Below are 14,068 nucleotides of genomic sequence, written 5' to 3'. Positions count from 1 at the left end.
GGACGATCGTTTCCATCAAAAGGCGATCAAAATCAGGTAGAGAAAATACCTTAAAGAGATCAGAATAGGAGGGAAGGCCTAAATCATAGCCGATATTTTTTAATAAAGATCGTAGGAGAGAATTAATCCTGCACTTCCAGCGAACTGCACAGTGACCATAAATCGTTATGCCATAGCGCAGTATGCTATAATCAAGGGCGTTTACGATAACTTTGCGTATTGAAAGCGGCATGTAGTACCTGATGTTGTAAAGCACACAGGAGACGGTTCGGAGCTTTTTACAAACGTGGGACAAGTGATCATTCCATGAAAGGGCACTGTCAAAGTATAATCCTAGGTATTTCACTGTATTTGTATAGCTCAAGGGTACACATTGACATTGGGAACAATCAGATCCGTGCAAGAAAAGGTGATGGTTTAAATCTACCTTCTTCATCGGGCTGTGAAAGCATATAAGCTGAGTCTTAGAGCTGTTAACTTTAATTAGGTTGTTTGAGAACCAGTCCATAGAAATTATTGCTGCAGCTTGAAGAGAAGAAATTGAGTCAGAGTAGTTCGGTGACTGGGTTACAAGTACAGTATCGTCAGCGTACTGGTACAGGCCTACAGGAACAAAGTTTGAAAGGTCATTCACGTACTAGACGTTAAATAACAGGGGACTAATTATAGAACCTTGCGGAACGCCAGCTTTAATTAACAAAGAAGCGCTCTTTGCCCGGCCAGTGGAGACATATTGCGTTCTCTGCAGTAAAAAATTTTCCAAAAGCGAAAGAAACACTCCACGCAAGCCTAACCTGGACAGTTTACACAATAACACACTGTGACACACGCTGTCAAAAGCCTTGCTGACATCCAGAAACAGTGCACACACCACTTGGTTACGTTCAAAAGATCGATTTAACATGTCAGAAAAATCCTCCAAAAGCATTTCCGTCCCTTTACCTTGTACAAAACCATATTGACACGGTGACAGGATTTTGTGCTTATCTAAAAAACTTGTCATTGTAAACAGCAGATGTTTTTCTAATATTTGAGTCAGACAGGGCAAGACTGAAATAGGACGATAATTCTCATACCTATTACGTGCACCACCTTTGTGAATTGGGGTAACTATAGCCGCTTTCATGTTCACCGGGATCATGCCGCTTGAGATAATGGTGTTGAACAGCGACAGCAACACGCCTTTAAGTATGTCGAACAAGGTTCGCAAATCAACAACTGAGATGCCATCTATTCCCACAGATCTATTGCGTTTAAGACCAAAAATAATTGAACAGAGGTCATCCTCACTTAGCAAAGGTAGATGTGCAGATTCAACTGTGCTGTTCTTCAGAAAAATTGTTAAGCGAACTCCATCAACACCGAAGATATCGCCGATTAAAAATGATGTTCCTCCTCTCCCCCACATACCACCCTCAACTCATACACGCGGGGCTCGCTCCGAAAAAAAAAAGAAAAGACGGGCCGATGCTCCGCCCATGCATACGTCAGGCAATGGCGCTCTGCTTGTTTACTTCCGGTGGTCGCAGACACATGTGCGAAAGTGAGTGCGATTCACTGCGGTGCGCTGTTGCGAACGGCGTCGCAACGTCCGATCGCAGCTCGTCGCCTGCGTGCAACTTGCTAGATGTCAACGACGAGCCGCGCGCGGCAGACGCAACGACGGGAAGCGGGAGCCAAAGCGAGCACGGAGAGCGGCAGCGTCGTGATGACGTACTACAGCGCGCTCCTCAGGGCGCTCGGGGCCGAGCCACACCGGGCCGGCCTGCCAGCCTTGACGCCGGCCGCCGGCGAGTGAAAAACGCGCTAGTATTGTTTGTCACGTTTATAGCAAGCCCTGGGATAGATGCATGTCAAAAATGCATCACTTCTGGCGGTCGTTGGCCAATACCGAGCTGATCGTACAAGTGATGAATGCGATACTAGCAAATTTTATCTCATAGCCGCTTTGGCGCTGATGCGGCGCTTCGCCTGCCGCCTGCTAGCTCCGTTGCTGAAGGCGTCGTGGAAATCGAATATATATTCTATTATGGGACGAGTTCGCAGTAAAGCGATGTGAAGAGTAGGCCTTTTGATATAGCGCAAGCGACTTCCGAAGCGCCGTCAGCGATGCGAAACCATTAGGCCTAGCGACGACTAGGGCAGCCTGGGACCGGCGCGCAGTTCGTCGCCCGGCGTTGCCGCAGTCGGTGTCGTTGCCGAAAGATCCACTTTTTAACAGACATGTTGTCGTTGCTCGAATCTAGAAAGCATCATCTCTGGTAGAATAGCTGTTTTGTATTTCCTTGTGCGAATGTCAAGTACGCCGAGCATGCCGGCCGGCCGACCGGCCTGGATCAGGTCTGCCGGCGTCATAAAAAAATGAGCTAAAGAATGTTCTTGACGTAAATAATAAACCCTAGGCCAAGAAATGTGAAAAATGTGTCATTTTTGAGGATCGCTGACCAATACTGAGCTGCTGGTAAAGGTAACAACTGTGATACGAGCAAATTTCTGGCCACAACCGCCTTGCAGCTGCCGCTGGCCTGACGTTGGGGTCAGGCTCGCCTGGCGCCCGCTCGCTTCGCGGCTGAAGGCGTCGCGGAAAGTGACCATACTATTACTTTATTGTGAGATGATGCTGTTGACTGTAAAGCGATGTGTAGAGTAAGCCTTTTATTATAGCTCAGGCGACTTCCGAAGCGCCGGCCGCTGCCTCTTCGACGCGAAACGAGCTATAGGCCTAGCGACGACCACGACAGCCAGGCAGCAGCAGAGCTCGTCGCTCGGAGCCCGCGAGCGGTGCCGTTGCCGAAAGCTCCCAACATAAGCAGGCATGCTTTGTCGCTGCTCGAGTATAGCTGGCAGTCTTTCTGATGACGATCGGTGCCGCGCCGTACAAGTTTTCGCACATCTGTCTCCTGATTGCTGCTCGAACAGCATGGATCCGGAGCTCGAAGCGCGGCTGCGTGCAGCCACCGCTGAGATGGGCTTCGAGCCTTTCAGTACACGCCATACCGAGACCCACTGGGCGACGACAGCAGCGATATATATAATTCTAGTACACTATAGCAGCGACTCGTCGGCGCAGCTAGGAAACTCGCAAAGGCGGGCGCCGAGATTTGACGAAAACACATGCTTTTGTGAGCAGACGGATTTCCTTCTTTACCGGAAGTACCACATTAATTTCAAGAAATGCGCTGGATTCTTACCTCTGTATACGTATGTTTTTTAAAAATAATAAACAATCAATAAAATAATATTTCAAGGAGCATCAGTGCTCAGTTTCAAATGAAATGTTGCAAAAATTGCGCGTGACGTCAATTGGCAGAGCCAATGAGAAGGGTCGCCCAGTCCATGGCCAAGGCCATGGAGGTAAAAAAACTAGGAGGGAGTGCGCTCACAAGCGTTTGCGGGAAGGCAGGCTGGAAACGCTGATTGGTCAAAAAAATGTGACGTCATACGCGTGACGTCAGAGGTCACGTGGTAATTAATGACGTCATGTCCGGTTAGGGACACACGTGGTTTCCCTAGATTTTCCCCGTATTCCCCATGTTTTTCAGAGCGCGCGCGAGATTAAAAAGCGCACCTGACGCGCTGCGCGCTCACACACTGCATGCCTGCTTCTGTCCGGAATGGCGTCAGTGTTTCCTAACCAGGGTGAACAACAACCCGAGCGCGATGACCGTGATTTTCATCACGACGATCATGATCGACGTTGCAGCGTCTGCGACAAAGTCTTCACTCAGCGGAAGAACATGCTTCAGCATGTGAGGAACGTCCACAAGTTGGAGACGGATGGAGCATCCTTTCACTGCGATCAATGCAGCAGCCGACTGCCAACGCTGGAAATTCTGGTTCGTCACTACTGCGTGGTGCACCGATTCCCAGCCGAAAATCTGGAACTGTCGTTTGGGAACAATGAAGGTAATGAATCATATTATGCAACGCGACGTATTTTGCCTGTAACGCCTCTGTGGTATTTTTTTTTTCTGCTTTAACGCTCTTAGCAAGCTTGTGCATATATATATATATATATATATATATATATATATATATATATATATATATATATATATATGCGCAGCAGGTAAATTTACAGCTTCTTCTGCGAGCTAATTCTCGTATTTCATGCTTTTATATAGTTCATTATCCCTGATCTGTGCTGTTTTTGAACTGCTGGTGAATTATTTAAGTCACAGCTAGGTATACACGTGAGGTTCATATGCAAGCAGCACGCACAACAGGATAAAAGGGAGCTGGGAGACCACACGAGCGCTGTGTCGTCTCCCTTTTGTCCTGTTTTCTGCACTACTGAAGCATATATGAACCCATATCCCGGTCCTATAGGGCACTTGATCGTAAATGCAGTCACTCGACGGTGCACTGATAAGACAGGCAGGCGCCTTCGCGTGGCGTCGCATTATAATTTTTTCTTGTAATGTACATTGTATGGATGCATACAGTTCTGGAGAATGCTCGACTGAACTCCTAGCTTTAGTTAATTAGTGCAGAAATTTCGCACAAGAGTTTCAAAATTTGGAGGTCCGCTTTCGTTTACAAGACGTTTTTGACGGCATGTCTCTATAAACTCCTATTCGCTGGGATGGTCATACCTTTCGCAGTACTTAACGGCATGTAAATTAAAAGCTTAAATTTGCTTCAAGAGCTTGAATGAATTTAAAAGCTTCTGATTTGACTGCCAATGCTTTAAATAAAACAAGACTGTTCGCTTCACTAACTTGCGCACAAGTACTGCGTGCAATCATTCGCCACATCATTCGCAATTGGTGCATTAATTAGTGTACATTTATTTACGATCCATTCACTAGCCGCTAGCGGTAAAAGTGGGTGCTCACGCGCAAGTGAAAGCCGCGCGGCCTCGTTCCAAGCGTAATACCTGCAGCCGTTTTAGTGCGAACATTAAATGCATACAGGTGCATAACTGAAGCCGGTGATGTACCTTCTTATAGATGCTTCTGCCTCGATCCTGCCGTCCTATTTTCGTTTTTTGCGAATTTTTTTGCGAAATTTGGCCCCTTATATATTTGCTGTTTACTGCGAGAAGAGCAAGTTGCTGGGCTAGTTGGTGCTGTTGCATCGTAGTGGAGCAGCACATGTGTACGTCCTTCCTTGTTTCTTGTGTCCCGTCCTTTGCGCTGCTCCACTACGATACTGCGAGAAGCTTTTATAATACATGACAGCTGCAGGCGAAGCTTATAGTTGCGCCGCCGAGCGCAGGCACGTGTACGTGGTTTTATTTCTGCGAACATCCCGTTTGGAATGAACTCAAAAGCGCGATCGGGAGTTGGAACATTTGCCGAAACCTGTAAGTCATCTTCTCTGCAAGACTTGTTTTTCAACCGAAAGTCACGAACCCGGACGACAAATCCACATTTCTCGAGCGAATGAAAACTGCGGATGGTCATACTCGGCCTGCAGCAGAATCTAGGCAGAAAAAGAAGGGAGGACCGTCCTCCTTTGACACAGTGCTGTGGGTATACTGGGTTGTTTCTTATTGTTTTTTTTTTTTGGGGGGGGGGGGGGGGGGGGGGGGGCAGTACGGCACGACGGTGTTGCTGAGCAGAAAATTTTTAAAAAGCTTAGTATGAGGTAGCTCGCTACTGTGGGCACAGGAACAAAGGGCCATTTCCTTCTCTTTTTCGTCTCCACAAAGAATGCTAGAGTGGAAACAAAACGTTTTGGTTGTAAAACAAGCCTTGCGGAGAAGCTGACATAGATTTCTGCAAATGGTCCGTTGCTTGTCCGGCGCGCTGCGGTGCGAGTCCCGATTTTGAAAATCGAAACCCTGAAATTTTTGTGTATGGCTTGTCGCTCTTCCGTCAGTAAATGTACCTCAGCTCTGGCAGCATTAATTGCCATAAGTTGTTACATAGTCCGCACGCATATATATTCCACGAAGACTACGCGGTGAACGCATATGCTCCGCCCATAAAAAAAAAAAAAAATCCATGTGGAAGCGCCGATCACATATAACCTGGATTGTAGAAGTAAAAGAAAAAAAAACCTCTTGTTTCGATGTTAAAGGAAGACTCATCACTGCCTTCAGTATCTTTTTTGTTACTTTCTCCATCGGGCGCACACGTCCGCAAGCCAGGGACATTGCAGGATTCCAATACCCAGTCGCACACTTCTGCGCGAAAGTGGGTGTTAGATAGGAACTAGGGCCGTGTAGCAAACACGCGTGCAGATATTTCACTTTCTTTTCTCTATAGAGAAAATGAAGCAGGAGCTAAAGGGCCTGACAGAGGCTTTTGCCCCAGATATATTATAGCAAAATTCAGCATTCAGTGTACACTGGTCACAAAAATAATATTGGGCACAATGCTCACATAAATAGACATATATATGTGGTCTAAGCAAGAATCAGCATGATATTACAAATGAATACAAGAAATGCAAAACTACTAACCATTTACAATGAATTTTACACATAGAGAATGTAAAGAATAATATAATAAGGTGTTTACATTTCGGCTTGCCAGAAACGATAACAGAGAGCAGGTATTATGACAATGAAATGGGTTTGCTTAGCAAATAATTTTTCTCAAATTTCTTAAACATACGGGTTGTTGAAATTGAACCTCGATCGGCATTTAGAAAGTCAGGAACTTGGAACAAAGAAGGGTATTCTTCTTTGTTTGTGCATAATGTACTTTGATTTAAGAAGATCTGTTCTACTGTTGTGCAATTTATTCCTATTAATATGTTGTAATAGCTTGTAGTAGCTAGTGTATATTTAGGTGGCAGGAAGCATCGCACATTTAATAAAGAGCTGTTGGAAGGTTGCGTAGTTTATTTGATAGTTTTCAAATATTCTTAACATCTTTTTTTTTGCAACATGAGTAACTTTTTGTAGTTTTGCACTGTAGTTCCCCACACTCGTCCACAATATGATAACTTGGAGAAGAAAAGTGCGGAATACAATGTTTGTTTTAACCATAGAAGAAAGAATGAGTTTACTTATCCTGTATATACAGCCCTGAGTTTTTCCTAATTCTGCAGCTATTTCATTTACATTCATGTTCCAGGACATATCATTTTGGAACAATACCCTGAAGAATTTTTGGGCTGCGACCTGATGTAATCGTGTGCTTCAATACAGTATTACAAAATTAGCACTAATTGGTTTTTTTATGGGTTTAAATATAACATATTTTGTTTTACTCACATTTAATTTTAATGCATTCATATGCAACCAGTAAGAAAGGTTATTTAGGTAATCATTAACTGATTTCTCTAAATGAGGTAGAGATGCATTTGAAAAGAACAGGTTTGTGTCATCTACATACAAGACTATTTGGGGTGAAGAGGGTATTGTGGGAAGATCGTTTATTTACAGGTTAAATAACAATGGCCCTAAAATTGAACCCTGTAGAACGCCATTTACTAACTTATCATGGCGAGGACTGATTATTAAAAGACACATACTTAGAGCTGTTGTTAGGTAGCTCTTCAAGAGATTATGGACATTCCCACGTACTCCATACCTATGTAGTTTAGATAAAAGAATGTCGTGATTAACACAGTCCAATGTGTTATGCAAATCTAGATTTAAGTGTATTGTGTATAAAAGATTTTCAATGTTCTTCACTATTTCTTCATATTGAGTAGTGCAAGTTCACACGACTTTTCCTTCTGGAAACCATATTGTGCATCACTCGTCATGCTACATCTATGAATAAAGCTTACTAATCTTACATTTATGATAGTTTCAAACACTTTTGAAAAAATTGGAAGCATAGACGTGGCCAGACCTGTATGTAGTTATTTACTGAATTATCACTTTCCCCCTTAATGAATAGGACACTCTCTAGCTATTTTAAGGTTTTCAGGAGATAATCCTCTCTCAAGTATACAATTCATAATATGAGTTAAAACTGGTGAAATAATGTCTGTTACATGTTTTATGGGAGCAGCCTTAATGCTATCAAATCCAGAGGCAGAATCATTTTTCAGTTTATCAATTATTTTGCCTACTTCATAAGACGTGAGGTGGGGGACGGTACAAACGAGGTGACCATACTTGCAATTGGTGAGGGAGGAGAGAATGAATGTCGGTAATTACTGCAGACATAGTTGCCACAACTATGAAATGTTCATTTAGTGCTATCAGTGAATCATTAAGATCCAGACTATGGTCTTGATGTAACTGTCAGTCTGTTCGTATACATTTGGAGCCAGGTGATGGCAACAGATGCATAGCGCAAGTATCACAAACCTTCAAGACATAGTTGCATTGGGCGTTGAACGCTGCATATTCTGCAAGGTGTGAAGTTTCAACTTTTAGGCGTGTACAGCATGCACCCCATAGAGCGAATTATGGTACACATAATCCAGAATGTTTTTCAAACAGACATGCTTGATAAGCACAGAAGCATTGTTCATTTGTCACTGATACTGAGTGCCTTCAATTTTAACACCTTTCTAAAAAATATTTCCTATAATCCACTTTTATGCAATTTACAGAGTTCCATGAATGGAAAGAACAAGAGGAAGCGAGCCAGGTGTGCAAGTTTGTAGCACTTACAGGTGAAAAAAGGCTCGCCAACGGACATACAAGAACCTACTACACTTGCAACAGGTCAGGAGTGGCACGACCAGGTCGAGGGAACAAGACTCGTGCAATGAAAAGTCAGGGAAGCTGCAAGTGTGGCAAGACATGCCTGTCTTTTATGATCATCACGAGAGAAGAGGGCACTGTCAAGGTCTCGTACCAAAGGACGCATTATGGGCACGATGCAGACATTGCACACCTGAGCATGACTGCCCAGGAAAGGGCAAGCATTGTGGATGACCTTCTGAAAGGAGTGCCTATGAAGACAATCTTGAAGAAAATAAGAGAATCTGTGACAAGCAGGTTAACTCCTCTGCATCTGACAAATCGCATGGACTTGCACAACATCAAGCAGCAATATAATCTCACAGTTCCTGAAAGATGTCACGATAATGATGCTGTCAGTGTAAGCATATGGGTGCAAGGCACGATAAATAAGGGGCAACCTGTTGTTCGCTTGTACAAAGAGCAGGGAGTTGTTGACCCAACGAATACCTTCAGTGCCAAAGACTTTGCTCTTGCCTTAATGACGGAGCCGCAGGAAGAGCTGCTGAAGGTTTTGGGTGCAGGAACAGTGTGTGTTGATTCCACGCATGGAACAACAGGGTACCAGTTTGAATTGGTGACTCTTCTGGTGCTGGATGAATACGGAGCAGGATTGCCTATGGCTTATTTCATCTGCAGCACTATAAATGAGAGAACCTTGACAGCATTCTTTGAATCCCTGAAGTCCTCCACAGGAGCCCTGTCAGCTAGAACTTTCATGACAGATGATGCATCCGAATACTTCAAGGCCTGGTCAACAGTCATGGGCCCACCTCAACATCGACTGCTCTGCACATGGCATGTAGATAAAAACTGGAAGCGAAGAATTACTGAGAAGATAAAAGAAAAAGAACTCGCAGCAGATGTTTACCATGCTGTTCGTACGCTGCTAGAGTGCCCCAAAAAGAATGAGGTGGTTGAGCTTCTGGAGTCATTTCTGGCCAACGAAGACCCCAGGCTTCAGGAGTTTATTCACTACTTCAGAGGGAACTATGCTCACCGCCTGGAGATGTGGGCCTACAGTTTTCGAAATGGGCTCGGCATCAACACTAACATGCATCTTGAAAGGATGCACAGGACTTTAAAGCATAGTTTCCTAGAAGGTAAGAAGAATCATCGTGTTGACAAGCTCATCTCTGCACTGATGGACATGACATACACCTCTCTCATGAACAGGCTAAACCACATTGTGAAAGGAAAGAGAACGAGCAAGATGAGCCGGATCGAGAAGAATCACAGATCTGCCATGGCAATTACTGCGCCTGCCAAGAGGAATGAAGATGGAACATGGACTGTGCAATCCCAGTCCACAAAAGGCCTCGCATACAGGGTCTCAAGAGTGAAAGGTGGTGCCTGCTGCCCTCTGAAGTGCAGTGTGTGCATGGTGTGTGTGCACAGCTACTCATGCGATTGTGAAGAGCACCGAATGTGCTTGACAGTCTGCAAACACATCCACTCTGTGGTCATCGCTAGCACACCTGAAGGAAGAGATCAGGAGATCCTGGAAACTACTGAAGAAGTGTCATCAAATTCAAAGACAAGCAAGGCTTTCCACATCTTGGAAAGTGTTCAGACAGCAGAAGCCTCCACAAGCATGAAAAACTCAGAAATGATCTTGGCCAAGATGGAAGTGCTCAAAGAATATGTCGCAGAGAAGGAAATTCCTCAAGAAGTGCACAACAAGGCCAGCAAGCTTTTGGACCCTGTACTGAAGATTTATGAAGGCACTAAGAAGCAAGAAATTCCACACGCATCAAGGGAGCCGGCAAACAAGAAAATTGAACTCCAAGTCAGGTTTCATTCTACGAAGAAGTCTAGGCTGTCCGGCACAGGGTCAGGTTTTTCAAAGCCAACTGAGCTTCAGAAGGAGAGCATAAAAAAGCAAATCCTTAACAGCAACGCTGAGGCTACTGTTATAATTACATCTTCAGGACATAACTACTTATGAAAGATGGAATGAACCCTATGGCACTCTTCTGGTCAGCATATCCTACCTACAAGTTCATCTGTGCACTTATAGACATCATCCATGAAGTACGCAGCTGTGTGGTACCAGTTGGATGGTGTGTGCGTTAGAGCGCGAGAGGCACCTCCATACTGGCCATATATGCTGCAGGTAAGTATATTTTCCTTTCAGCAGCAGCTTTGTGGTACCATTTGGATGGTGTGTGCGTTAGAGCGCGAGAGGCACCTCCATACTGGCCATATATGCTGCAGGTAAGTATATTTTCCTTTCAGCAGAAGCTTTGTGGTACCAGTTGGATGGTGTGTGCGTTAGAGCGCGAGAGGCACCTCCATACTGGCCATATATGCTGCAGGTAAGTATATTTTCCTTTCAGCTCAGTGTCTTGCATACTGAAACAACAACAGCACAATGGTTTTGCTGTATCTGGCTGAGCCAGACCATTTTTTTCTCTCGGCAGAACCTGACTGCTAGAGAGCGCGTCTCCCAGGTGGCGGATAGGGAGGCTCTAACCAAGCACCCGAGGTGTGCAGCTTGCAAAAGGCACAATAATTGGACCTTTAGGCACAATGAGTCGTATAAGCACAGGGTGCTTGGTTAGAGTGGTGCATGCACCCGCGGACCAACAGGTGTTTCACTGCCTTATCACATTTCTCACCTGCACATGTTTTCTTTTTCCTCAGGCAACCTGAAGCAGACATGTTCTGAACAACTTTACTGGGTGACAGATGGCACTACGTGTTAATTCAGTGGTAAGTGTGTGCAGAGCTAAATGCGATGACTGTTCTCATTTGTGCGGCTGTGATGTGTTTCAGGGGACACACAACCAAAGAGAGATGTGAAGACAACATTGGTGGCCTTTCATGATTGCACTCAAGATGTCATTAGTGCCAGTTACTGAAATACTTGGAAGATCACAACATATACTGTGCCTTAAATTTCCTTTAGGTCCTAGTATATTGCAGTTTGCCTGTAATAGCATTGAAATAAAGCTGCATTTATATTGTTCATGGAACTGTGTTGTCGTCCAATCTTTTTGCAGGCATGTGCTTCCAGAGATATAAAATTTGTCACCAGCATTGTTTGGCATCCAGTGAACAAATAAACAAAGCTGTAGCACTTATTGAAAATGCAAGTTAACGTCACCGCAAGCTATCGTAAATTATTTTTTGGAATAAAGACAATGCATTGTAGATTGCTTACCCATGCTCTAAAGCATCCACAGAAATGTAAGTAAAAACACTCAGATAGGACAACTAAACTGATATGGTCTGAATTGAGATAAGGCTACGTGAGCACACAAAATAGAAAAGGGAACAGACTAATATTATGCATTACACTGATCATAGCACTATGTTACTGCAGTATTAGTGACAAATGACTATTTGTGGAATGTGCAGAAAGAGCCAGACAGCATTTCACTGAGTGGATGGGCAGGATGGTTCAGCCTGCATTCACAGTGACAGTCATTAAAACAGCTGCACGGCAAACCCTCAAGACCTGCAAGGAAACCGTCACAGCCTCCTTTTATAAAATTAGTATTGCATCAGCAGTACACAAATATTTACTATTTGCATTACAATAAACTGTACAAAGATAACAAGGATAAAAAAGCCTTAATGCTCATCTGCTGATATGCGCATAGAGTCGAGTTTAACGAGGCATAGACACAACATTTTTGCTTGTATCTTCTTTCAAATGATTCATTAGACATTAGATTGGTCATCTCAAGGTATTTGCCTACGACCGCTAAATAACTTGTAAGAAATTCTTCTTGACGCTGTTTCGGTTCTGGCATGTAACGTCTGTTTAGGTCACGTAAAGCATGTAAAAAGAACTGCAATATAATTGCTCATACATCATTCGTTGCAATTCCAGCCATTGAAGCAGGCTGGCTGAAGCACTGTACGTCTGTGATTATGCTGAACTTTTTTCATTCCTGACGTAACCTAAACACACCTTACATGTCATGGCCATCACAGAGTAGTTGAAACCAGAACTAAAAATGCATCAAGAAGAAATCAATAATAAATTATGCAGAGTTGGAAGGGGAATACTATTAGGTGATCCGTGTATACTAATGTCCAACACATCACTGTTTCGACACATTATCTTAAATAAGAAATAACAGAAGCCAAGAATGTGTCTACACTCCTTTAAAATTAAAAGGCCAGGTTGCTGTACACCAGAAAAAGCCAACATTTCAGTGAGACAGAAGCATGTATCAAAATCCTATCACCCATGCAATACTGCTTACTGGAGCATGCTGTTTCAGCAGCTACTGGCAGCTACTGGCACTTGCTGCCTGATGTCTGATTTTACTGATGCACACTTTCAGTGTTCAAGATAATATTGATATATTATACAACTTGCTTTCAGTTGACCCGTGTTTCATTTTATGCAAGAAGGCTGTGCAGTGGCTGTGTTGTTTTCATGGTATGTCATGGCACGATTAGTTTGTTGGCTTCTAGCACTGCAATTTGATCAACCACTCTTATTTAAAAATTATGCCATGGAAGCACTCTGCCAGTTTTGACAATGCAAAATCCATGGCACACAAAGAAAGCTTTGCACAGTGGTCATTTTGCTCATTTTTATTTAATTATTTATTCATTCAAAGTACCCCCAAAGCCCTCATTGCAATGGATATTCCAAGGAGGGGGGGGGGGGGGGGGGGAGGGATAGCTGGAGCAGAAAAACATGACTTAAATGTAACACAGTGAAAGTAACAGAAATAAATGGGACAAATAAGAGTTTTTCAGGTACAAAGAAACTGCATTTATGCGATGTAGTAAAAGTCTAACAGAGAAATAGTAACGTCAATAATGGCAAAGATGAAGCAGAATTGCAAGCTGCAAAATAAGGTGGTGTGCTAATAAAAGAGGAAGGTTGAACATGTGGTACGGCAAAAAGGGATGTGACATGTAAAAGCCAGACAGCATAAGTGAAACAAAAGCTTACTAAGGGAAACATAAGTCATGAGAATTGTTCCTAGGATATAAAAAATACAGTTTAAATGGCAACGTCTGAGCCAACGTGACCTTAGCATCACCGCTTCCTCATTGCTGTTGTTGCTGTTGATGACTATGGGAAACATGGCACATACCCAGATGAGGGTATTGGGAAAGGTTTTGGGCAAGGTTTGGTGGCGCATGCCAAGATGAATAACATAGATAACTGCTAGGAAAACTAAGGCATGAGGCAGAGAAGTAGAATAGTGAAATGAGGGAAAACAGAAAAGATAATAGTAATAATAATAAAATAATAATTTGATAAAAAATTAATCCGTTCTGAAGTTCCAGGAAGAGGAAAAATTTTGTATACTGGTAACATGGTAACCTTCGAGCTGCAATACTGTAGTCGTGAAGGCATCCGCAAACCCTACTTAATGTGAATCCCTTGGCGCTCACACCGAATGAACGAAGAACTGGGAGTGACGCAGGGAGCCTTAACCTCAAAAGAGGGACCTCTAGAAAAGCCTTTCCCTCAAGTGCGAACTGCCG

At 43.7% G+C, this 14,068-nt stretch overlaps 1 protein-coding gene and 1 long non-coding RNA gene across 2 annotated transcripts; both read left to right on the top strand.

Annotated features, from left to right (window-relative positions):
• Positions 1-3,387: 3,387 nt before the first annotated feature.
• On the top strand, positions 3,388-10,678 carry LOC149333004 (uncharacterized). The gene is made up of 2 exons (XM_089558530.1): positions 3,388-3,906; positions 8,470-10,678. Exons 1-2 carry the CDS (start codon positions 3,615-3,617, stop codon positions 10,548-10,550), a joined length of 2,373 nt encoding a protein of 790 aa, XP_089414656.1. The 5' UTR covers positions 3,388-3,614; the 3' UTR covers positions 10,551-10,678.
• A 258-nt stretch (positions 10,679-10,936) lies between these two features.
• LOC149333003 (uncharacterized) lies at positions 10,937-11,575 on the top strand. The gene is made up of 2 exons (XR_016284916.1): positions 10,937-11,317; positions 11,381-11,575. It is a non-coding gene; the product is annotated as an uncharacterized LOC149333003 (long non-coding RNA).
• The last annotated feature ends 2,493 nt before the right edge of the window (positions 11,576-14,068 follow it).

The sequence above is a fragment of the Amblyomma mixtum genome, chromosome 8, assembly GCF_055824585.1.
Source record: "Amblyomma mixtum isolate Tamu chromosome 8, ASM5582458v1, whole genome shotgun sequence".
NCBI classification, from domain to species: Eukaryota; Metazoa; Arthropoda; class Arachnida; order Ixodida; family Ixodidae; genus Amblyomma; species Amblyomma mixtum.
Note: the sequence above shows the minus strand (reverse complement) of the source record. Positions and strands in the feature narration are given on the sequence as shown.

Excerpts from the sequence above, each read along its gene's own strand:
- LOC149333004 (XM_089558530.1), top strand. The coding sequence starts at position 3,615 with ATGGCGTCAGTGTTTCCTAACCAGGGTGAACAACAACCCGAGCGCGAT. Across the intron at positions 3,907-8,469 it reads GTCGTTTGGGAACAATGAAG|AGTTCCATGAATGGAAAGAA; the intron begins GTAATGAATCAT and ends TGCAATTTACAG.